General features: G+C 43.0%; 1 protein-coding gene across 1 annotated transcript in view; it reads left to right on the plus strand.

The window, feature by feature from the left end:
* The window catches only part of LOC309601487 (potassium/sodium hyperpolarization-activated cyclic nucleotide-gated channel 1-like), a gene marked incomplete at both ends in the record, with an annotated part of 262,000 nt that overhangs the window by 126,485 nt on the left and 108,487 nt on the right, over nt 1–27,028 (plus strand). The window contains one exon of the mRNA XM_082334512.1: nt 12,761–12,922. Within this exon, the coding sequence (XP_082190638.1) occupies nt 12,761–12,922 (162 nt within the window). The remainder of the gene's footprint in view (nt 1–12,760; nt 12,923–27,028) is intronic.

The raw sequence follows: 27,028 nt of genomic DNA on the forward strand, positions 1-27,028 counted from the left end.
AGGACAGTTAGTTTGAAGGTCAGATATGCAGCAGTATGACTTTGGGGGTGGGCGTCATGTAAAAAGAACTGGTAATTTAAGAACGTTAATGAACCATCCCCTTAAATCTCAAACTGATTCTTTTAGGGGTTTAGGATGATGTAAAAGAAAATTTTATTTTCCTTTTTTTCACACACTTTCTTTTGCTTCCCAAGCCTGGTTCTGGCTGAGACAAGAGAAGCTCCTTGAAGTATTTGCAGCCTGTCATGACATACAGGAGACCTAGTGAAAAGAAAAAACACCGAGAGAATTGTTTTACAGAAACAATAGTTTCAGATACAATTTTTATAAGCATGCAAACTTTCAAGTTTCTGTGTACATCCAATCTTTTGATGCTTCTCCTACTTTCAGAAAGTATCTATCTATCTGATTTAATTTCATATTTACAGAGTTTGGAAGTTAAAACATGACTACCCTAAAAAAGCCCCAAACTAATGAAGTTTAGGAAAATACTGAGGTTAAAAGAAGTTGGTTACGTGTCCCATTTGTACCATACTGACTGCAAAAATATATTGTTCTGGGATATGCTGTTACTTTGTATGCATTTATAAATACTTCCTGCAGTGTTTCTTCAGTTTTATTGAATTTGGGTAGAAGTCTTTCTTTTTTTTCAGTTATGGTTGTCCCAGTTAAACCTAAAAACATTTGATTCTTTAGATGCTTTATGTACCTGAGTCCATACTTTGAAACATCCTGAGATGCATTTAATATTCAAGGCAACCATCACTCATAGACACAACAAACAGAACTAAGAAGTCTGAAAGGGATCACAGGAAACGCTGTTTGTGATCTGTTTTACTGTTGGATCTGTGAATCCAGGAGTCCAGATTATGTCCCGCCTGTTTCGATGGCAGGTGCAGCCAAGGCACTGCTCCGTTCCTCTCTTTTAAATACGTGTCTCAAAGGAGTGTTATAATATCCAAAGTTATGTTTTAAAAATGGAAATCAAAAGGGTTCAAGGATTGTGAGATTTGAGTGATCAAAAATGGTGTAAAACAATTATCAGATATGGCACTTTTTGTGAAGACTTTGGTACTTCCTAAGGGTATCCCTAAATTGTCTCACTGGTTTTGACACATTTTGTGGTAGATTTCTTTATAAATATATGTCTGATATTTATTGTTTTATTTCACATTTAATAAGGATGAAAACAGCTTGTGTAAGTATATTAAAACTGGGGAACTTAGGCTTCAGAAGCTCATATTAATTCCTAAAAATGCAATCAGGTATCTGACTTTATGCCCTTATATTTGAAATGTTGTAGGCAGTGATATTTCTTAGGATTCACATTGCTCGCTCTGCTGCCCTTTTCAGCGCTGTGGGAGTCCCTGCCTTGGCCTTTCTGTGGGCAGATGAGTGATGGTGAATAACATATCTTTTCTCTTGTTGCTTCCAGAGTGCATCCGCACATTAATATGAGAAACAGTTCCTCTCGCTCAGCTAGTAAGATAATATTTTGGGCCATTTAGAGACTGGCTGTATCTTCAAGCTGCCTTCTTTGTAAGATACAAATGATTATAAAAGATAATAAATGAAATGTTCCTTCTAGCTCAGCTCCACCCACAGAGGTCTCCAGCTTGAGTTCAGTGATGCTGTCACTTGAGATACTTGGCCCACCAAGAAGCTTGAGCTTCAGGCGATGTTGATGCTTGAAATAATGCTGAAATGGAAACTAAGCTATACTTCAAGCTGACAAAACTCTCAATCTCTGTGCTCATGTACAGTTCAAGTATTATTTGCCATATGGTCACTCTCAGTTTGGTACTATAACTTAAGGAGAATAGCTTCAGCTAAATTTTGTCACAAAGACAGGCTGTTAGTATTGCATGTTTGTGTCTTTGACAGCTATGAACTGGGGTTTTTTTTGTTTGTTTTTACTTTGCTTCAATTAATGAAGGTAAAGGCTTAGTCTAATAAGGTATATTCTGTCATCAAAATAAGTGATGAATGAGACCTCCAGCTCTGTAAAAACACAGTGAAAATTAGCACTGTATTTTTTATTTCAGGATCCTGAGTTTTGTCAGTCTTGGCTTTTCTTCATTGTAGAACTAAAGTGACTGCTCCTCTCTATTTTGACATCAAGACAGGTCACACACATTAAACACAACAGGATAATAAAAACACACATTTTGGCAGTGAAGTCACACCCTCTGTGTGAGAGGTAATATATTAGTATGGCATTGGCAAATTTGCAGTAGAAAATATATATTTCAGAAGTTATATATAGTAAATAAATTTTGCTTCCTGGTTATATGTGAGCTTTCCAAGGCTTGCCTAATTCTTCCTTCAGCAAAGTAGTTTTATTAATGATTTCAGGTTTAACCTGGACGTAGCGCACTGTCACATTTATATGTTGTTGTGCTGTTCTTTTTGCTCCAGAGAAGCTAGCTTCCATTTGTACATGCCTTGAAGTAGAATAAATGGGACTTCTATTATAAAACCTAAAGTCAGATTGACTCCATCTAGAAAATAACAATTTTTAAAGGTCGCACAAAATAGGGCCATTCTCCGCTCTTTTTGAGATAAAGACAGTTTAATAAGACAGTAGAGGAAGAAAAAAAAATAATAATAAAGATAATGATAAAAGAATATACAAAACAAGTGATGCACAATGCAATTGCTCACCACCCGCTGACCGATGCCCAGCCCATCCCCGAGCAGCAATCGCTGACCCCAGGCCAACTCCCCCAGTTTATATACTGAGCATGATGTCATATGGTATGGAATAGCCCTTTGGCCAGTCTGGGTCAGCTGTCCTGGCTGTGTCTTCTCCCAGCTTCTTGTGCACCGGGAAGAGCATGGGAAGCTGAAAAGTCCTTGCCTAGTGTAAGCACTACTTAGCAGCAACTAAAACATCAGTGTGTTATCAACATTATTCTCATCCTAAATCCAAAACCCAGCCCTATACCAGCTACTAGGAAGAAAAATTAACTCTATCCCAGCTGAAACCAGGACAGTATCCACCCCTTATTCTATACCATCTACGTCACGTCCAGTTCCTACCCTTTCCAACACATTCCAATTAATCACCACCATTTTTCCTGTCTTTTGATATATACACAAAGTTATCATTCCCTTAGTCTATGGGCCATCCCTCTAAAACATTCGTTGAGTTCATTCAGTCCATGACTTTGGGTTCCATCTGTCACAGCAGTCTTTCAGGGCAGGAGAGATGGTGTGTGGTGTTGGATTGGTGCATGCTGAAGCCAGTTCTGGTTCCATCACCACTGCACTTTGCTTGGTTTCCTCAGAGTTCATTCTTCATTAATCTGGGCGATTCTTACTGTAATACCATTGATATGGCATATAGCCACCTTAGGAGTGACAATATACAGTATTATATAGCAATTAACATTATACAATTCAGTTCATTGGCTATTTTCACCCAAAATCAAGTCCCCTTGAGGTACACATTGGACTTCCCCATCCTCCCACATCACCCACCAAGTGCACCCAGGTCCTTGAGCAAAAGCAATCCCATGAATGGGTTTTCCTTTGCCCAAGGCGGGAGTAACCCAGACTGTCTTCCCCGTCATATTTTTTATGTGCACTACAGGGACTTTATCCCCCTCTACAGTATGTAAAAGTTTTGATTGGGCAGGGACAGCTCAATTGGCAGATCCCCTAGTGTTGACTAACCAAGTGGCCTTTGCTAAATGTGTATCCTGATGTTTGAATGTCCCAGCACCCATTGCTCTCAGTGTAGTCTTTAACAGTCCATTGTATCGTTCGATTTTCCCGGAGGCTGGTGCATGATAGGGGATGTGATATACCCACTCAATGCCATGCTCTTTGGCCCAGGTGTCTATGAGGCTGTTTCGGAAATGAGTCCCGTTGTCTGACTCAATTCTTTCTGGGGTGCCATGTTGCCATAGGACTTGCTTCTCAAGGCCCAGGATAGTGTTCCAGGCAGAGGCATGGGGCATGGGATATGTTTCCATCCATCCAGTGGTTGCTTCCACCATTGTAAGCACATGGCGCTTGCCTTGGTGGGTTTGTGGGAGTGTGATCTAATCAATCTGCCAGGCCTCCCCATTTTTATATTTCAGCCATCGTCCTCCATACCAGAAAGGCTTGAACTGCTTGGCTTGCTTGATTGCAGCTCATGTTTCGCATTCATGGATAACCTGTGCAATAGTGTCCATGGTTAAGTCCACCCCTCGATCGCGAGTCCATCTATAGGTTGCATCTCTTCCTTGATGGCCTGAGGTTTCATGGGCCCGCCAAGCTAGGAATAATTCACCCTTCTGTTGCCAGTCCAGGTCCACCTGAGCCACTTCAATCTTAGCAGCCTGGTCCACCTGCTGGTTGTTTTGATGTTCTTCAGTGGCCTGACTCTTGGGTACATGAGCATCTACGTGACGTACTTTTACAGCCAGGTTCTCTAGCCGGGCAGCAATATCTTGCCACAATGCAACAGCCCAGATGGGTTTGCCTCTGCGCTGCCAAGTTGCTCTGCTTCCATTGCCGTAACCACCCCCACAGGGCATTTGCCACCCTCCATGAGTCAGTACAGAGACAGAGCATTGGCCACTTTTCTCATTCAGCAATATCTAAAGCCAGCTGGATGGCTTTCACCTCTGCAAACTGACTTGATTCACCTTCTCCTTCAGCAGTTTCTGCCACTTGTCATACAGGACTCCATACAGGAGCTTTCCACCTCCGATGCTTCCCCACAAGAAGACAGGACCCATCAGTGAACAGGGCATATTGCTTCTCATTTTCTGGTAGTTTATTATACAGTGGGGCTTCCTCAGCATGCCTCACCTCCTCCTCTGGCGATATTCCGAAATCTTTGCCTTCTGGCCAGTCCATGATCACTTCCAAGATTCCTGGGCATCTGGGGTTTCCTATTCGAGCCCGTTGTGTGATCAGTGCTACCCACTTACTCCACGTAGCATCAGTTGCATGATGTGTACAGTGGATCCTCCCTTTGAACATCCAGCCCAGCACAGTCGGGTGCCAGGAGGAGCTGTGCTTCAGTACTAACCACTTCCGAAGCAGCTCGAACCCCTTCATATGCTGCCAATATCTCTTTTTCAGTTGGAGTATAGCAGGCATTGGATCCTCTGTATCCCTGACTCCAAAACCCTAGGGGTCGACCTCGAGTCTCCCCTGGTGCTTTCTACCAGAGGCTCCAGGTGGGGCTGTTCTTCCTGGCTGCAGGGTAGAGCACATTTTTTGCATCTTGCCCTGTCCGGACTGGCCCAAGGGCTACTGCATGGACTGTGTCCTGTTTAATTTGTTCAAAGACTTGTCATTGCTCAGGGCCCCATTTGAAATCGCTCTTCTTCCGGGTCACTTGATAGAGAGGGCTTACGATGAGACTGTAATTTGGAATATGCATTCTCCAAAAACCCACAACACCCAAGAAAACTTGTGTTTCCTTTCTGCTAGTTGGTGGGGACATGGCTGTTATTTTGTTGATCACATCCATTGGGATCTGACAATGTCCATCTTGCCATTTTATCCCTAAGAACTGGATCTCCTGTGCAGGTCCCTTGACCTTACTTTGTTTTATGGCAAAGCTGGCCTCCAGAAGGATTTGGACTATTTTCTTCCCTTTCTCAAAAACCTCTTCAGCTGTGTTGCCCCATTTGATGATGTCATCAATGTCTTGCAGGTGTTCTGGAGCCCCACCCTGTTCCAGTGCAGTCTGGATCAGTCCATGGCAAATGGTGGGGCTGTGTTTCCACCCCTGGGGCAGACCATTCCAGGTGTACTGGACCCCCCTCCAAGTGAAAGCAAACTGTGGCCTGCACTCTGCCGCCAAAGGGATTGAGAAAAACACATTAGTGATATAAATTGTGGCATACCACTTGGCTGCCTTTGACTACAGTTCGTATTGAAGTTCTAGCATGTCTGGCACGGCAGCACTCAGTGGTGGTGTGACTTCATTCAGGCCCTGATAGTCTACTGTTAGTCTCCACTCTCCATTAGACTTTTGCATTGGCCATATGGAACTGCTAAAGGGTGAGCGAGTCTTGCTGATCACTCCTTGGCTCTCCAGTAGATGAATCAGCTTATGGATGCCAATCAGGGAGTCTCTGTTGGTGCGATATTGCTGCTGATGCACCGTTGTGGTAGTGATTGGCACCTGTTGTTCTTTGACCCTCAGCAACCCCACAAGAGAAGGGTCCTTCGAGAGACCAGGCAGGGTAGACAGCTGTTTAATTTCCTCCCTCTCCAAGGCAGCTATACCAAAAGCCCACCAGTACCCTTTTGGATCCTTGAAATACCCTCTCCTGAGGTAGTCTATGCCAAGGATGCATGGGGCCTCTGGGCCAGTCACAATGGGGTGCTTCTGCCACTCCTTCCCTGTTAGGCTCACTTCAGCCTCCAATACAGTCAGCTGTTGGGATCCCCCTGTCACTCCGGAAATACAGATGGGTTCTGCCCCTTCATAGCTTGATGGCATTAGGGTACCCTGTGCACCGGTGTCCACTAGAGCCTTATACTCCTGTGGGTCTGATGTGCCAGGCCATCGAATCCACACAGTCCAGTACACCCGGTTGTCCCTTTCCTTCACCTGGCTGGAGGCAGGGCCCCTCTAGTCCTGGTCATAGCATTCGTTACTCACTTCTTGTAAATATGAGTCAGGAGTTCCTTCATTACAATCAGGAGTAAGATCAGCCCTTCTACTCTGTCTGGGGAACTGCTCACTGGAAACTGGAGCAGCAGTGTTCCTGGGAGAACCCCCTTTTGTAGTTGTTTTTCCTTGCAACTCACGTACCCGTGCCTCTAGGGTCGAGGTAGATTTTCCATCCCACTTCCTCATGTCCTCTCCGTGGTCACACTGGTAAAACCACAGTGTGGCCCATATTGTGTACCCTCTATATCCTCTCTCTTGAGCAGAGGGACGCTTCCTCCTAATGGCTGAGATACTGGTCCATACAGGTGGAGAGTAGGACATATACTCTTTGAGTTGCTGGAACTCCCGGGACATTCTCCACAGCCGAGACAAGGGAGGATGAGAGACTTCCTTCATATTGCTGGAGTTGGCCAGTCAGTTCATCCACCATCTGTCCATCTCCGTCTTTCCATGTCATTATTGCCAATGAGTTTGCATGCGACGATGGTGCGCTCCGTACAGATTTCCACCACATGGGTCATGTGCACCTGACTTCATCTGGATCTTTGGGTAACTGCTCATTGTCCAGGTCACCATAAATCACCTCCAGCACAGCTAATTCCCTCAGGTACTGGATACCTCTCTCCATGGTGGTCCACTTGCCTGGGTGACATATAACATCTTCCTTGAAGGGATACCTCTCCTTCATGCTTGACGGGAGTCGCCTCCAGAGGCTGAGGGCTTTTGCCCCTTTTCTAATCGCTTTGTCAATGCCCCCTTCCCTAGAAAGGGATTCCAGGATTTCTTCTTGTGTATAGGGACGACTGATACCAGCACAGGTTGGTTCTCTGGTTCAGCTGCAGTGCCTGTCACCAGGGTTTGAGTAGCCACAGTGCCTCCTGCCGAGGTTTGAGTAGCTGCAGTTCCTGTCGCTGGGTTTTGAGTAGCCGCAGTGCTTGTTGCGGGGGTTGGAGTAGCTGCAGTGTTGTTAAATAGTTGTTTAACCCTAAGTAAGACCTGACATACATTCAGGAGACATAGTAATAGGACCATAGAATCATAAAATCATAGAATGCTTTGGGATGGAAGGGACCTTTAAAGGTCATCTAGTCCATCCCCCCTGCATTTGGCAGGGACATCTTCAACTAGATCAGGTTACTCAGAGCCCCATCCAGCCTGCCTTGAATGTTTCCAAGGATGGGGCATCTACCACCTCTCTGGGCAACCCGTTCCAGTGTTTCAGCACCCTGACTGTAAAAAATTTGTTCCTTATATCTAGTCTGAATCTGCCCTCTTTTAGTTTAAAGCCATTACCCCTTGTCCTAACGCAACAGGCCCTGCTAAAAAGTCTGTCTCCATCTTTCTTCTAAACCCCCTTTAAGTATTGAAAGGCTGCAATAAGGTCTCCCTGGAGCCTTCTCTTCTCCAGGCTGAACAACCCCAACTCTCTCAGCCTGTCCTCATAGGAGAGGTGATCCCTCTGATCATTTTTGTGGCCCTCCTCTGGACCTGCTCCAACAGGTCCATGTCCTTCCTGTGCTGAGGACCCCAGAGCTGGATGCAGTACTCCAGGTGGGGTCTCACCAGAGCAGAGTAGAGGGGGAGAATCACCTCCCTCGACCTGCTGGCCATGCTTCTTTTGATGCAGCCCAGAATACAGTTGGTTTTCTGGGCTACAAGCACACATTGCTGGCTCATGTCCAGCTTTTCATCTATCAGTACCCCAAGTCCTTCTCTGTAGGGCTGCTCTTAATCTCTTCATCCCCCAGCCTGTACTGATACTGGGGATTGCCCCGACCCCGCTGGTTTGAACATCCCAAGGATATTCAGAATTCTCAAGAGCCATTGTTATTAGCCTGGAGAAGAAGGGGAAGATGGAGGAAGGTGTCTCCCCTGTAGGCTGGCTCTCCGAGGAGAAAAAGTAAAAAGTGTAATTATTAATAATTTACGATAGATGGCTGACAAAATACAGAGGAGACGGCAATGCTGAGTAGAAATGCAAGATTGATCTCATGAGCAATAACTTTATCATACCATAATCATATGTTACACAGTACAGCAAAGCAACAACCTTAATCCATCTCCCAGAGGTGATAAACAGCACACAAATACTGACAAACAGTATATATTAACAGTAAGTAACATGTTACATAACAGAACTCTGAGAGCAAATACCACAACTCTGAAAGCAAGTAAATCAACATTGTGACCGGAGATTACTGAACTAATATAATGAATAACAAATATAACAAATATAGCAAATTTGTTTTAACATGCTCTGGTCAGATCTGTCGTTATCTCAGCCCTCTGAGCCCCACGTTGGGCGCCAAAAAGGACTGTCGTGGTTTAACCCCAATCAGCAGCTAAGCACCACACAGCCGCTCACTCACCCTCCCCTGCCCGCCCCCCGCCCCCCCCGTGGGATGGGGGAGAGAATCGGGAAAAAAAAGTAAAACCCGCGGGTTGAGAAAAAGACAGTTTAATAGGACAGCAGAGGAAGAAAAAAAATAATAATGATGATAAAAGAATATACAAAACAAGTGATGCACAATGCAATTGCTCACCACCCGCTGACTGATGCCCAGCCCATCCCCGAGCAGCAATCGCTGACCCCAGGCCAACTCCCCCAGTTTATATACTGAGCATGATGCCATATGGTATGGAATAGCCCTTTGGCCAGTCTGGGTCAGCTGTCCTGGCTGTGCCCCCTCCCAGCTTCTCGTGCACTTGGCAGAGCATGGGAAGCTGAAAAGTCCTTGCCTAGTGTAAGCACTACTTAGCAACAACTAAAACATCAGTGTGTTATCAACATTATTCTCATCCTAAATCCAAAACACAGCCCTATACCAGCTACTAGGAAGAAAATCAACTCTATCCCAGCCGAAACCAGGACACCCCTCCAAACAAACATGTTAATAATAATAAAAAATATCATGCATAATTGAAATGAAACTGAGTATTAAGCAAAAAGGAGAGATATCTATTAAATCTTTCCTATTATGTGAAATAAAAATGTGGAAAGAGTTAGTTTTCAAAGGAATTTTATTTTTTTCTCAGTTGCAGTAGTCTCACGTCACTCTAGTAATTTTTTTTAAATGTGTTGTCCAAAATTTGCACCTCTTGGTGGTTAAGCTGAATATTTAGATATGGAATTAGGAGTATAAATAAAGTCGCCAGAATTGATGCCCAAAAATGGGCTCCATCCAAGTGAAAGAGCCTCAGAATGATCATTTTTATGCAGCTCTGATCACTGGATACGTGCAAAATCTGTTATGGTGCCTAGGCCCGTAGTTACAGAGGCAGGATAAGGTTTCAGGAGCCTTGGGTCTATGCAAGTTGTGTTTTGTGGACTTTGGAGATCTTTGGAGAACCAGATCTTCCCCTGCTTATCACATACACCTAGGTGCACGTTTTAAGAAAAGTTCTTTTTCTAAGTTAGTACAGAAATCATAGAATCATAGAATGGTTTGGGTTGGAAAGGACCTTAAAGATCATCTGGTTCCAACCCCCCTGCCATGGGCAGGGACATCTTCCACTAGACCAGGTTGGTCAAAGCCCCATCCAGCCTGGCCTTGAACACTTCCAGAGAGGGGGCATCCACAACTTCTCTGGGCAATCTGTTCCAGTGCCTCACCACCCTCACAGTAAAGAATTTCTTCCTTATATCCAATCTAAATCTACCCTCTTTCAGTTTAAAGCCATTACCCCTTGTCCTATCACTATACTCCCTTGTAAAAAGTCCTTGTCCATCATCTTTCCTGTAGGCCCCCTTCAGGTACTGGAAGGCTGCTTTAAGGTCTCCTGGGAGCCTTCTCTTCTCCAAGCTGAACAACCCCAGCTCTCTCAGCCTGTCCTAATAGGAGAGGTGCTCCAGCCCACCGATCATGTTCGTGGCCCTCCTCTGGACTCACTCCAACAGGTCCATGTCCTTCTTATGTTGGGGGCCCCAGAGCTGAATGCAGTACTCATGAAGATTTTTGTGTTCAGTTTGGCTCTGATTGTCATATTTGTGACCTGTTTTTTTAAAAACACTCAGTATCCAATACAGTGAATTTTTCTGAAAATCTGGTCTCTTACAGTGAAGCCTAATGGGAAGCTTGAGGCAGTATGAAAACAGCATGGGTGGGAACTTGGATTTTTTGTCCAGCCCTAGTGTAGAGATGTGATAACTTGCTTTTCTGGAGCAATAGAAAATTCCCTGGGAAGTTGTGATCTCTTTGTAAAATATGTATTATTTCTATCTGACCTTCTGCACTTTTTCAGACAAATATTCTAGGGGAAATCCTGCTTTCTTTGAAAAAACTTCTGCAACTTTTCATGTGATCAGGAATTCATCTGCACTTTGTGGGTGTAATAAAATAACCATGTGGATAAGGTGTAACCTGAATGAGTGCTAATGTTCCAAAACAGTAGTAATCCTTCCTATTTTTTTTCAGTTCTTTAAAAGAAAATCATTTCAGTTTCACATATCTTTTCTCTTGATTCATATCATGCTACTGAAACTGTAGCTATTGAAATAGCTATAACGTAAATACATTTCTGAACAACACAAATGTGTAATGGTGATACTTTTCTGTTTATTCCCATTTACAGTATTTCCTAAATATCAGTGTCATCTCCTGAGCTAGATGGTATTTGGATAAGACATGACGTTTTGAATAATGTTACAAGCATCTATTTCCTATGTTTATCAAACTGGGATTTGGAATATATTCTCTTAAAATGCCCTAGCTTGAAAAAATGATTTGCACACAAAGTTAATGTCTGAGGTATGTTTCTACTATGTAGGTTTTGCATTTTGGGACTCAAAACATACTCCATCATTTTCAAACAAGGACAAACTCCCATTAACAGAAAATGATGTTGAAAGGCATCTTAATACGCTCTCCATATTTGCACTTGCACTCATTTACAGTGTGGGTACTTAATCTCCACTTTCAGTTTAGATATGTTAAAGTCAGGATACAAACATTTCCTCCTTTATGTGTGAATTCTTTTATTTACAGATGCAAAATGGCATGTGCCAATATGACTGTATACCTCTAGCAATCTAATGTTTTCAGCACTAAAGCCTCTGATTTCTATGTCTATCTGTACAATTAAATAATATTTTCTACTTAAAATTCCATGAAATATCAACTGGACGTTCTTAATCTTCTAAACTGAACTCCTGGATAGTGATAATTATGTGTATTACAATACAGCATATTTACCCTGAGTTGACTGAATTGTGTAATAAGTAAAGAATATGGCTGTATTTGTAGCTTGGAAGTGCTTTAAAAACAATATAGAAGAAAAGTGCTAAATATAACGTTTTTCTCCATACTATTTGGCAACTGACTGCTGCTGTTCATGCTAATTCTGTCCAACAATCTTGCCCATGACAAACTTGAAAATGTCTATGTTGTTTTTAAGAGTATATATATGTAAGACTTTTCAAATGCAAACATTTTTTGTCTAAGAATGGAGCAATATATTGAAATCCAAATGATTATATTAGTTTGACATAAACTTAGCTACTACAGGTGTTTCAGGATTCTCAGTATTTTAGGAAAACTGCCAATGATTAAGAGCAATGAAATACTTCAGTGTCATTTTTCTTGGTGGACTGGTATGTGGGAATTGGATTAATAAATACACAGTGTAGAAACAGAAGTCCAAAAATATGTAAAATTATCTATATTGTTTCTTCACTCATATTTTGGTGATTTTAAGAAGGTAAGAAATGTGCAAGTGAATCTTTTCAGAACGGGTCATTGAATTTGTATCTCCCACAACTTTGTGAGTATTTAGACACCAAGTTCATGGACAAGTAATGGTCTCAACACCTTTACCAAGCTTCCCAACTTTTTTTTTTTTAATTTGTGAGACTTGCTTCAATTGAAAGAAGTTGTAGGATTTAAAATACTTCAGTTGGTGACTTCAGATCCAAAATAACCTTTTTCAGCAGCTTATATAACACTGGGGTGCAGCCAAGAGTCAGGTGTGTCAGCACAGCTCTCTGCCCAAATTAATGGGCCTTGCTGAGAACTCTCAGCTTTCTTAGAAGTTCAGGATGATACTTCTTTGTCTTTAACCTGCCTGATGAGAAGTAAATTATTTGCATTTCTGATTTGCATCACATACATCATGTGTAATTTTTGCCTACAGATTTTCCACATGACGTACGATCTGGCCAGTGCTGTAGTGAGAATCTTTAATTTGATCGGAATGATGCTGCTGCTGTGCCACTGGGATGGTTGTCTGCAGTTTTTAGTACCATTACTCCAGGATTTCCCACCAGATTGCTGGGTGTCCCTAAACGGTATGGTTGTAAGTATTGTTCATTTTTCATTGTGCTTTCTAAACATTATTTTTCTAAACAGTTAGCTTCAGACCTAAGTGTAAAAATACATGCCTTGTAATACACTGCCCTGCAATTTATTCAAGGTTACTTTTGGGGTTTTTTGGTTGGCTTGCTAATGAACAAAAGTTTGTTTTGTAGCCTTCGTCACTGATAACATTATATTGACTCGTTGTCAGTAAATGAGCCAGAAAATATTTTCAGTTTTAAGGTCTTTTTAATTTATTAATCTTTGTTCCCTCAAAAAAGCCACCAAAAGAAATTTGGAAACACTCAGTTCACCAGTGCTTTCAATGTAGACTCTAGTTTCAGAATGCTCCTGAAGGTATATTATTTGTGTTGGTTTCACCTAATGTTGTCCTCATTTTGTTTTGTAAATAACTTCTGGGTCATCTCATGAAGCCCTTTACCAAGTTGCTCCCAACTAAACTGTCAATGTGAGTTTTTTCTAAGTAAAATATGGGAAATAATACAGATTTACTTCTGTGATACTTTTGTGTGTGTGAACGGACGGTTCAAGGGCGGAATTTGGCTGTGCCTTATTTATAAGGAAGGGTAATGATGTTCTGCTTGCTTGACCTGTGCCTTAAAATCAATGGCTGTGAAGAATTAAATAGTTATTATGAAGTCAGATAATGAGGTAATACATAGAACATTTTCATAGGAAATACACTGAAAAAGTTATTGAAATGTACTTATGCCAAAAAAAAAAAGCCCCAAGCGACTATCTCATTGGCCATCTGAAAACGTGTGTCTCTCCAGTTTTTACCATTTTAGAATCTATAAAATGACACCTTTACTGTAGACAGGCAACTTGCTTACTCCCACATATTTCTGTTGTAGAAACATAACAGTATTTGTTCCTTTAGGAATGTGATACTGCACATTACTGTGGGAGCTCGTTGACTAAGATTTGTCAGTCATACAGACAAGTATTTGCGGTCATCAAGCAACATATTTAATGATAAGCAGCATGTTTGCTGAGACCTCATTGTGCAGCTTTCCTAAAAAAAAAATGGTGACATATCTTCAAAAATGAGATTGCTACAATAAAAGTAGGTCACCAGGATGCTGACTGGCACGTCTTTGCATTCTGCTGCATTCTGAGTTCTGCTTTGTAACATCTTTCATTCACATTTAGAAAGGGTACATTTTCTACCAGCTTGTTAAAGATCTGGATGACAACCATTCTAGAGAGTGAAAGGAAGCCTTGGATTACACTTTTAGTGTAAAAGTATTTAACTTTTAAAGAACACTGAACTATTAAATTCTCTCTCTTCCATAAGAGCTACATTTAATCTAAGAAGGCTGTGCACATGCTCAGGGAGACCCTTCTTTCTGCCTACCCACACTCAGTTTTTTTATGGAAACAATACTCTGTCCTTACAGGCCATATACTATTGGAAAGATCCTTTTTGAAAGTTGCACTTTTTTTTCTCTGGCAACTGAATCTGTTGCTATTAATGAACATTGTGGAGAAATTTGAAAATTGAGCAAGATTATGTTCACAGCACAGGCAGTCTTTTAGTCCTATAGCAAGAGAAAGAGTTGTTGACTGACAGCCTGGAATCAGGAGCATATCTAAGGCCACTGTTGGGGGAAACAACTAGACCTTTCTTCTGACCCCGTCATGATGTTATGAGACATTTCCTGATTGCTTTCCAAGCTCTGGAAGTGAATTCTTTAGCACTGAATACAGACAGAGAACCCGTCACGGAATATCAGTCCTCTGAAGTGACAGAGGGAATAGAAGGATGATGATGATGATGGTTATATGCTTTGTTGGTGTATTCAGAGTCTAACCAACTGCTATCTTTGGAATTTGGAAAGGCATCAGGTTCCTGATACTACAAGAGCTTTGGAAAGAGGGGTACCTTACTCCCCCTGGTATACTGTAGCATGTAACAATTTAATCTGATCTGAATTTAAACACTTTTGTTACTGAAATGACTGCACCTAATACTGGGGTTTAGAATCAAATGCTGTTGAGACAGAAAGTCAGATAAGAATCTTATTATTTCTTCTGGCCTTAAGTTCTTTATCTGTGAACTGGTAGCGACGGCCATGGAGAAAGGCCAATATTGTCAGGAAGAGGAGGTCTTTCCCTAGCCCCAGCTAATGCACCTTTCTGTCAAAGTATTTCCTTCTACTCAGATTTTAGTCAGAGATTTTAGTAGATTAGTAGGTAAAGATAACTCCTTGCACCTGCATACATTTGGAGTTTTATTCAAATTTCTGAGTCAAAGAATTCTGAAATACAACTGCTCAAAGAAAGGCAAAATTTCCCCTCTTTGAATTTCAATCTTTTTTTGAGTAGGGGAGGGTTTGTGTGAGCATTTCCTGAGATTCACACTGTGGCTCCAATGTACATTCCTCAAAATGACATTGTTACAAGGGCTAACCTCAGGCTAATACACCAACTTTGCTTTGAAGTATAATTTTAACACTTATTCATGTTGATCATTGCCTTGAAGATTTATTCAAGACAATGTATGCTCAGCCAGAAAAAGTTAGTTTTCCAATATGCAGCACAGCCAGTGGTCAGTTGCAAGCCAGAGCATCTGCAGATAACTTGATGCTAAAGGAAGTAAGGATGCCATGAGGATGACATGCTGTCTCCTCAATTGACACAGCCCAGCATACTCTTCCAGCTCATAGTTGTCTTCTGTCTTGCACATTAGTTGCTTCAGGCTGCAGAGTGCAAGAACTTCTTCTAAAAGTCTTCTGAAAGCTGTTTCTTCTGTACAATCTGATATGTGAAAGTACTCAAATTCCACAGGCATGCTCATGGATAAGAAAAATAACATAGGTTAAATTTAATGTCACAAAGCAATAAGATAATGAAACCAAGCTGCAGTTTGCTTACTGCCTCTCTGAACAATGAGACTGAATGTAATTAAAGCAAAACAAATTGATTGGATTTTTGTCTTTGAAAGGATGATAAAAATGTCACAGTGGATCATGAAGTAGACTATGAAATGAAATGGAAAGCCTCCTGTGTAAAAGGGAATAAGATCACCATTGGCTAATACTGCACCAACCTACAGCCTAAGAAGTTCAACAAAAATGTTCAGATCACACTGAGATATTAATAATATTGATATTAATATTAAACCCAGATTGTATTTGTACTCTCAGATTGGCCTTCTTGGCTAGTTCCTAACATTGGCCTTCATGTTGCTATGAAATGAAAGCCAGAGCTGGTATCTTCCTTTAATTTTTCTAAATGTGATCCCACTTGCCCACTTTTATATCTTTACTGCCATTTGATTGCACTGACTTTATTAATGCTGAGTTACTATTGACAAGCAGGATCTTGTGCTCTTCTAGAATATCAATGCACTTATTCAAAATAAGAAAACCAGTAAATACAATATAAAAGTAAGCAGCAGCTGGTTTTTTTTCTGCTCACTCTAAGTCATGTTCCAACCAATCCAGTACAGACAAAATAAGTCAATTACTTCTGTGAGGGTATATGGCTCTCTGATGCTGTTCCTAGGTTTTTTTAACACTAGAATTGTGAGTTTCATTCCTAAAAAAGGTCTTTTATGAAGAAGTTTCACAGACTTTCCTAATGATACTGCCTAATTTCTCCTTCGCTCAGAAAGCCTATTATCCACAGCTCTTTGTATGATTTATCCTCAGCTATCTGATCTGCATTGCTTCAGAGTAGTGTATTTCCATAATGACTCATACACCAAACATCTTTATCATACCTCAGAGTTTGAGCCAATAGTTCTTTAGAAAATCAGGAGTAAAACTTTCAGCTGAAACCAGGGGAGGCACAAGAACAGAAAAACACATTGATCCTCTCCTATAGTCAGTCTGTGCAAACCAAGATTCTGCATTTTGCATTCGGTTTCAGCTGCAGTGAATTACAAAAACACAGTGTGTAAGTCCCAACTGATGAACAGTTATAGCCAGGTCTTATATGGGATAGAGTTTCTAGGCAAGTAGAGATGAGAGATGACATTTTTGCCACTGATGTCATCTGGCCATCTAAGCATGACTGCTTGCAATAAAGCATCCCTTGCAGTAGATTATTTTTTGTTGTATTCAAAGTTTGCTCTTGCTTTTCATATCACCTATGGCAAAGTCTCAAAGGCATGTTAGTCCTTGAAGTAACAGTATCTAAAGAGCCCCAATCTCTATTTTCCTGTCTATGTATGCAATAATTAGTTAGATGGTTAGGAAATGGTCCTTTAATCAAGGTATTTACCTGAATTTTCCACATTTTTCATGTACAATGTTCCCTTAGGGAGATAAAAATCTAGCAGAGAAGTATAGAATTTAACTTGAATGCTGAGGTTTTTAAAAGCCAAAAGGAATTGTAAAGCTTTTGGAAGGGGTGCTTTGCTGGCATTTCTCATGGCAGTCAGCCGATGTTTGCTCAGCAAGAACCCTTCAGGTACTCTGTTTTCTTTGTTTTGGCTTTTCCTTACTGTCCTTGTAGTTGGATTGTTTCCAGCTCCTGGGGGTTTTTAGGTTTTGGATTTGGTGAAGGGGGATTTTTGCATTATATTAACTCCCCTTTGTGTCACATCATGTGCTCAGTGGCAAAGGAAATCAGATGTTAGACTTCAGATCCTCATCTCTGAAAGTATCACCATTGAAAAGAATTTGGAATTTCTGCTGTAGAGTCTGAAAGTCGTTCCCATTATAAAATGAAAGGCTTGAATACTTGATAGGGAAATTCAGAAATGCAGGAGATGGTGAGGATTTATAATGCTTTAAGAATTATGCTAACATATATATAATATGCTCAAAAACTATTTAGCAATAACACACAACTTTAATTCTCAACATTTCTTAGTAATGAACACCATTTTCAAATACAGAACCACGTGTAGATCTCTGCTTTACTTAGTGGAGATCAAGGAACGCATTATAGTAATTTGATGTGTTATTCAGCATTGGATTTTCTCCTTTTTGATAATGCATCAGCTTAGCACCTTCTTCCCTATAGTTGGCCATTAGGGCAGCTAATTTTTTCATGAGATTTTTCTGCATTTGATTATGTGACAATCATCATTTAGTACTTCACAAATGTTTTTGAGTACCTTTTTATTATATAGCAAGATATTGTAGAGTCATGTTAAAAGCATAGATTCCTCTGACTTTGTTTGCAATGCCAAGCAATAAATGCTTATGTAAATCAAATCCCACAATCTTAAATTGGGTGTTTAGAAAATATGGAACATATGGGAATGATCTGATTACTAGAGGCACTGAGGATCTCATAAGGTATACTACTACTCTAATGTAGTTTATACTCATATATTTAGATGCAGTTAGAAAGGCAAAAGCTCAGCTTGAATTGGAACTGGCCAGAGACGTCAAAAATAGAAAGAAAGGGTTCTTCCAGTATGTAAGTTGCAAGTGGAAACAGAAGGAAAACATAGGCCCACTGTTAAACAGTAGAGGTGAATCAGTCACCAACAATGCTGAAAAGGCAGAGGTTCTCAACACTTTCTTCGCCTCTGTCTCTACCAACACTGTTGGATCCCAGGCACTGGGAACAAAAATCCAGGAGGATCCAAACATAGACCCACCATCAGTGAAGGAGGAGTTCGTACATGAATTATTACAGGAGCTTGACCCCTACAAATCGATGGGCCCTGACGCCATCCACCCGAGGGTGTTGAGAGAGCTGGCTGATGGCATTGCGGGGCCACTCTCCATAATCTTCGAGAAGTCATGGAGATCGGGGGATGTCCCAGAGGACTGGAGGAAGGCAAATGTTACCCCTATCTACAAGAAGGGCTCAAGGGAGGATCTGGGTAATTATAGGCCCATCAGCCTTACTTCAATCCCCGGGGAAGTTATGGAATGGATCCTCCTGGGGGCCATCACGAGTCAAATGAAGCATGTGACTGGGAAAAGCCTACACGGCTTCACAAAAGGCAGATCCTGCCTGACAAATCTGGTGGCCTTCTACGATAAAGTGACCTGCTCGGTTGACATGGTGCGAGCGGTCGATGTTGTCTACCTGGACTTCTCCAAGGCCTTCGATACAGTTCCCCACAGCCTCCTCCTGGAGAAATTGATGTGTTATGGCCTAGACAAGTGGTCTGTGCAGTGGGTGAGGAATCGGCTGACAGGCTGCACCCAAAGGGTGGTGGTAAATGGCTGTTTTTCAAACTGGCAACCCATCACAAGTGGGGTCCCCCAGGGATCGATATTGGGCCCAACGCTATTCAATATCTTCATAAGTGATCTGGATAACGGGATCAAGTGTAGCCTGATGAAGTTTGCAGATGACACCAAATTGAGTGGGGAAGTAGACACTCTGGAAGGCAGAGCCACCCTGCAGGAAGATCTGGATAGGCTGGAAGAGTGGGCTAACAGGAACCTTATGAAGTTTAACAAGGACAAGTGTAAGGTCTTGCACCTGGGAAAACATAATCCAGGAGTGCAGCACAGACTGGGATCCACCTGGCTGGAGAGCAGCTCTGTGGAAAGGGACCTGGGGGTCCTGGTGGACAGGAAGCTCAATATGAGTGAACAGTGTGCTGCTGTGGCCAAGAAGGCCAATAGGATGCTGGGTTGCATCAACAAGGGCATCACCAGCATAGATAAAGAAGTCACTATCCCTCTCTACTCGGTGCTTGTCAGGCCACACCTGGAATACTGTGTACAGTTCTGGTCCCCGCTATACAAAAAAGATGTGGACAGGCTGGAGGGGGTCCAGAGAAGGGCCACCAAGATGATCAAGGGTCTGGGAAGCCTGCCGTATGAGGATAGGCTGAGAGAGCTGGGCTTGTTCAGCCTCGAGAAAAGGAGGCTTAGAGGTGATCTCATCACCATGTACCAGTACTTAAAGGGCAGCTACAAAGAAAATGGAGACTCCCTTTTTACAAGGAGTCACATGGTGAGAACAAGGGGTAACGGGTACAAGTTACTCCCAGGGAGATTCCGATTGGATACGAGAGGAAAATTTTTCACAATGAGAACAGTCAATCATTGGAATAATCTCCCCAGGGAAGTGGTTGACTCTGCTACGCTGAACACGTTTACGACTCAGCTGGACATGGTGCTGGGCCATCTCATCTAGATTGTGCTAGAAAGGTTGGACCAGATGATCCTTGAATCATAGAATCGTCAAGGTTGGAAAAGACCCTTAAGATCATTGAGTCCAACCGTCAACCTATCACTGCCAAGTCCATCTATACCATGACTTCAAGCACTGTATCTATCTGTTATTTAAATACCTCCAGGGATGGAGACTCAACCACTTCCCTGGGCAGCCTGTTCCAGTGCCTGACTACCCTCTCGGTGAAGAAGTATTTCCTAATATCTAACCTAAACCTCCCCTGGCACAGCTTGAGGCCATTTCCTCTTGTCCTATCGCTTGTTACTTGGGAGAAGAGACCGACCCCCACCTCCCTACAACCTCCTTCCAGGTAGTTGTAGAGAGCGATAAGGTCTCCCCTCAGCCTCCTCTTCTCCAGACTAAACAACCCCAGCTCCCTCAGGCACTCCTCATAAGACGTGCTCTAGACCCTTCACCAGCTTCATTGCCCTTCTTTGGACACACTCCAGCACCTCAATGTCCTTCTTGTAGTGAGGGGCCCAAAACTGAACACAGTACTCGAGGTGCGCCCTCACCAGTGCCGAGTACAGGGGCACTATCACCTCCCTGGTCCTGCTGGCCACACTATTCCTGATACAGGCCAGGATGCCATTGGCCCTCTTGGCCACCTGGGCACACTGCTGGCTCATGTTCAGGCGGCTGTCAACCAACACCCCCAGGTCTTTTTCTGTCAGGCAGCTCTCCAGCCACTCCTCCCCCAGCCTGTAGCATTGCATGGGGTTGTTGTGACCCAAGTGCAGGACCTGGCACTTAGCCTTGTTGAATCTCATACAGTTGGCCCCAGCCCATCGATCCAGCCTGTCCAGGTCCCTCTGTAGGGCCTTCCTACCCTCCAGCAGATCAACACTTCCACCCAACTTGGTGTCATCTGCAAACTTCCTGAGGGTGCACTCAATCCCCTCATCCAGATCATCAATGAAGATATTGAACAGGACCAGCCCCAATACTGAGCCCTGGGGAACACCACTCGTGACCAGCTGCCAACTGGATTTGACTCCATTCACCACCACTCTCTGGGCTCGGCCATCCAGCCAGTTTCTAACCCAGCGCAGAGTGCACCCATCCAAGCCGTGAGCAGCCAGCTTCTCCAGGAGAATGCTGTGGGAGACAGTGTCAAAGGCCTTACTAAAGTCCAAGTAGACAACATCCACAGCCTTTCCCTCATCCACTAAGCAGGTCACCTTGTCATAGAAGGAGACCAGGTTAGTGAAACAGGATCTCCTTTTCATAAACCCATGCTGGCTGGGCCTGATCCCCTGGTTGTCCCACACTTGCTGCATAATGGCACTCAAGATGACCTGCTCCATGACCTTCCCTGGCACCGAGGTCAGGCTGACAGGCCTGTAGTTTCTGGGATCCTCCTTCCGACCCTTCTTGTAGAGGGGCATCACATTTGCTAACTTCCAGTCATCTGGGACCTCCCCAGTTGACCAGGACTGCTGATAAATAATGGAGAGTGGCTTGGCAAGCTCCCTCATTATCCTCGGGTGGATCCCATCTGGCCCCATGGACTTGTGGGCATCCAGGTGGAGGAGCAGGTCAGTGACTGCCACCTCTTCAACAACTGGGACTTCACTCTGCATCCTATCTCCATCTCCCAGTTCAGGGGCCTGAAAAACCCGAGGATGACTAGCTTGACTATTAAAGACTGAGGCAAAGAAGGCATTAAGTACCTCTGCCTTCTCCTCATCCTTCGTGGCAAGGTTACCTTCTGCATCCAACAAAGGAGGGAGATTCTCCCTGGCCCTCCTTTTGTCACTAACTTATTTATAAAAACTTTTTTTGTTGTCTTTAACAGCGGTGGCCAGTTTAAGTTCCAGCTGCGCCTTCGCCTTTCTGATCTTCTCCCTGCATATCCTCACAACATCCTTGTAGTCCCCCTGAGTCACCTGCCCCTTCTTCCAAAGGCGGTAGGCTCTCCTTTTTTTCCTGAGTTCTAGCCAAAGCTCTCTGTCCAGCCAGGCCGGTCTTCTCCCCCGCCTGCTCGACTTGCGGCACATGGGGACAGCCTGCTCCTGCACCTTTATTCCTCCTTGAATAACATCCAGCCTTCCTGGACTCCTTTGCCCTTCAGGACTGCCTCCCAAGGGACTCTGTTAACCAGACTCCCGAACAGCCCAAAGTCCGCCCTTCTAAAGTTCAGGGTAGCGGTCTTGCTGACTCCCTTCCTTACCTCTCCTAGAATTGAAAATGCCATCATTTCATGGTCACTGAGCCCAAGACAGCCTCCGACCACCACATCGCCCACCAGGCCCTCTCTGTTCGTAAACAACAGGTCCAGTGGGGCACCTCCCCTGGTTGGCTTGCTTACCAGCTGCGTCAGGAAGTTATCTTCCACACACTCCAGGCACCTCCGAGACTGCTTCCTCTCTGCTGTGTTGTATTTCCAGCAGATATCTGGTAAGTTGAAGTCTCCCACAAGAACAAGGGCTAGGGATTGTGAGACTTCAGCCAACTGCTTGTAGAATACTTCATCTGTTTCCTCATCCTGGTTGGGTGGTCTATAACAGACTTCCACCACGATAACTGTCTTGTTAGCCTTCCCCCTGATCTTTACCCATAAGCACTCAACCTTATCATTACTGTTGTTGAGCTCTAGACAGTCAAAACACTCCCTAACATACAGGGCTCCTTCGGCTGGGGCTGCACGGCTAGAAGGCGCGTCCCCTGGGTGGTGGATAGGGGATCCCTCTCTGGAGGGTCCACCGGATAAAATCGAAGAAGGTGCCGCGAACCAACGCAGCCTAAGGGAAGGCCACCCTGACAGAAAAACCACTGGCCCTCCAAGTCATGGGGGTTGGGCAGGAGGCCAACTACCTCCTCCCGGAAAAAAAATAAAAAGTTGCAGAAATGACGAGCATCAGAAATGGCGGGGATGGAGAAAATCGGTGATTAAGTGAGGAGGAGGAGATGGAGCTGGATCGGTCGTGTCCTGAGGGGGAAACCGACGGAAGACTGCGCTGTGGCCCTTGACTCCAGAGCACGCAGCCGCGGACCGATCGAAGTGGAAGAACGATGTTCGCGCCTTGTGTGCCTCCTGGCACTGAGAGAATTCAGATCAGAACATACAGGGCTACCCCTCCCCCTCTCCTTCCTAGCCTGTCCCTTCTAAAGAGCTTGTAGCCATCCATTGCAGCACTCCAGTTGTGTGAGTCATCCCACCATGTTTCCGTGATGGCGACCACATCATAGTTTTCCTGCCACGCAATGGCTTCCAGCTCCTCCTGTTTATTGCCCATGCTGCGTGCATTGGTGTAAATGCACTTCAGTTGGGCTATTGATCTCTTCTCCAACACAGGCATGCTACCCCTAGGCTCATCCCAAGCAAGACTGGTTTTATCCCCTTCCCCCTTTGCATCTAGTTTAAAGCCCTCTCAACTAGGCCAGCTAACTCCTGGGCCAGGATCCTTTTCCCCCTTTGTGACAGGTGAACCCCATCTGTCTCCAGCAGGCCTGGTGCCATGTAAACTGCCCCATGGTCGAAAAATCCAAAATTCCGCTGCTGGCACCAGCCCCCAAGCCACGTGTTGATGAGGTGGGTCTTCCTGTTCCTTTCCATATGCCTCCCGGCTACTGATGGGATGGAGGAAAACACCACCTGTGCTCCTGTACAGAGCAGGGCACGAAGGAGGGCACGAAGATGATCAGAGGGATGGAACACCTCTCCTATGAGGAAAGGCTGAGAGAGTTGGGGTTGTTCAGCCTGGAGAAGAGAAGGCTCCAGGGAGACCTTATAGTGGCTTTTCAATACTTAAAGGGGGCTTAGAAGAAAGATGGGGACAGACTTTTTAATAGGACCTGTAATGATAGGACAAGGGGTAATGGTTTTAAACTAAAAGAGGGCAGATTCAGACTCGATATAAGGAAGAATTTTTTTTTTACTATAGGGGTTTTGTAACACTGTAACGGGTTGCCTAGAGAGGTGATAGATGCCCTATCCTTGGAAACATTCAAGGACAGGCTGGATGGGGCTCTGTGTAACCTGATCTAGTTGTAGATGTCCCTGCTCATTGCACGGGGTTTGGACTAGATGACCTTTAAAAGTCCCTTCCAACCCAAAGTATTCTATGATTCTACTCAGCAGGTGGATGTTATAGTTGCTCTGCAGAATAATTTTGTGGATCTTCCTGTAATCAAAGTGTACAGTTTAATTCTTAAGTGCAGATAGAGGTTTTCTTACTTTTTATGTTATAGCTACAAGGTATCCCATATGCTTTCCAAGCATTTCTGTACAGTTAAATGGCATTACCATTGCTATGTGAATGGAACAGCAGTCTCGTGAATACTTACTATAAAGCTGTGAGAAGGCAAGTTGGCTAAAGAAAAGTTAGACCCATGAAAAGTTGGTAATTTATGATTTAGTCCTTTTCTGTATTCACTACTCTGTGGAAACAAAGTATAGAACGATGAAGCCTATTTATGATTTGGTCATAGCTCTTTCCAAATTTGACTTATTCAAAGTACATTTTTTCCCTCTTCTTTAGATTATAAAAATCTTAGTGGAGGTAGATAGTTTAGAACAAGGAATGAATGTTTTTGAACTGTTGTTTCTCTGATCAGCAACAAAGAATCTATTTTTTTGAAAACTATACATGATAGTAAAGGAAGTTATAACCCACATGTTCACTAATCAGGTAAAAATAATGCAATAAAACAGGCTATACCAAAGACTGAACATGAAATTATAAATATGCATCAATGGTTTTAGTGCACCTCACTTTCAGGTGAAGAGTACAAGAGGTTTGGGGGAAGAGGTAGGAAGGTGGGCAGAGAAAAGAGAAGAATAAGCAGAAGACAAAATAAATCCCCTTTTTCCTTTGCACCCCAGGACTAAGGAAGTGTACTCAAACTTGAGATGAACTCATCTCTCTCTCAAGAGATACCAAAATCCTGGTGGAAATTTATGGCATGTTTGCTGTGGAGTTCATGCAGCACAGCACTTTGCAGATATGCTAAATTGAGCCCTGAATGCAATGTAGATATACTTGTATGGCTGCATTCAAATTAATGATTCAGCTGTTGAGAGTTCATTCACATGGGAACACAGGACTGACAGAGTGGCCATGTGAAGTCACTTTGATTCAAAGAGAATGGTGATAGCACTCAGAAAGCTAAATGTCCACTGCCAAAAACATTTCTTTTTCATTTGTCATTTTATTTGGGGTCAGATGCTTCACATAATTTGCTGTCTAGTCTGAGTCTAGTCTGAGAATACAGAGATGCAGTTCCTTTTGCCGAGCTCCCTTTTCTAAATTGCTTGCAAATATTTTCTATGACAATGGAGATTCTACCTAACAGTTTTCAGTAAAGCAGTACACTGTGGAGTCATGAGTCAGGTTTATATCACTTCACTCCTTCAGCCGTCTCCCAGAACTGTACTATATTAAGTACACATTATCATCTGCCTGTTCTTGACTATCAGATAACTACTGTTGAAAATCCAAAGCTTTTCTCAGTGGTTGCATTATAAAACCATTTCATAAATGGTTTGATTCAATGCTTGAGGCTTGTTAAGTAAACAGTGTTTTACATCATATCCAGCTCCTTTCACAAACTGAAAAGATCAGAAAAAAAGATATGGTGTCTTTAATGCACTCTGAGTTTTTAGCTCTCCTAAATAGTGTTATTTCATGAACTTCAGTTTCTCATCGAAAAAGATTTCTTGCAGGATTTATGTATTCTCTCATTAGACATGCCATTGTTTTGACTCTTTTTTTTCTTTTCTCATAAGAAAGTGTTTATCTCTGGGATGCATTGTTTGCCCAGCTGTTGTGGTTTAACCCCAGTAGGCAACTAAGCACCACACAGCTGCTTGCTCACCCTCCTCTGCCCCCAGTGGGATGGGGGAGAGAATCAAACCCACAGTTGAGATAGACAGTTTAATAGGACAGCAGAGGAAGAAAAAAAAAAAAAATAATGATAAAAGAATATACAAAACAAGTGATGCACAATGCAATTGCTCATCACCCGCTGACTGATGCCCAGCCCATCCCCAAGCAGTGATCGCTGCCCCCCAGCCAACTCCCCCAGCTTATATACTGAGCATGATGTCATATGGTATGGAATAGCCCTTTGGCCAGTCTGGGTCAGCTGTCCTGGCTGTGCCCCCTCCCAGCTTCTTGTGCACCTGGCAGAGCATGGGAAGCTGAAAAGTCCTTGACTAGTGTAAGCCCTACTTAGCAACAACTAAAACATCAGTGTGTTATCAACATTATTCTCATCCTAAATCCAAAATACAGCACTGTGCCAGCTACTAGGAAGAAAATTAACTCTATCCCAGCTAAAACCAGGACACCAGCGAAATTATCTTTAATAAAAACCTGTAGATGTACTTATTTGTTGTAATCACTTATTGTGACCACACAATACTTATTGTGTACTTATTGTGATTACAACATATTTTCCCCTTGGTGGACAATGTATATCTGTTCCAGTCAGTCCCTTTAAACAATGGCACTGAAGTTTATTTCAGGATCAAAAACCAGTGGGATTTCAATTTCATCAAACTTGGAGTGTGCTGTGAGAGAGGAGAACAAAAGCCAAATGTCTTCATCAGATTATTAGATTATTTGATAAATTTCAAAAAAAGGGATTTCAGAGAACAAAGATCAGCATAGAATGCCATGGTAACATCTACCGTTTCAATGATAAGAATTTGTAAAAACTTTATTTTTTGTATATATTTTGTGATAATGAAATTAATTTCAAAGGAGGGGAGAAGGAATGCCATCCAGTGGTAGTAATTGTTACTAAAGATGATGCCACCTAATAAGTTTGAAAACAGATGTATACAAAAATAGTCACAACTGATAAGCAAAGCCTAGAGCCCCCAGATGTCCCCCTTGCAGAAGCAGTTTGCATCCTGCAAGAGTGCTTAAAGGAACTAAAACACAAACCTTTTCAAAATGCCAGACTGCTTCACTGCATTCTGATCTCACTTTTCCTGTGGACTGGCATGAGATGAAGTAACAACAGGTACATT

Source organism: Platalea leucorodia (assembly GCF_965183815.1).
Source record: "Platalea leucorodia genome assembly, chromosome: W".
In the NCBI taxonomy this organism is placed as follows: Eukaryota; Metazoa; Chordata; class Aves; order Pelecaniformes; family Threskiornithidae; genus Platalea; species Platalea leucorodia.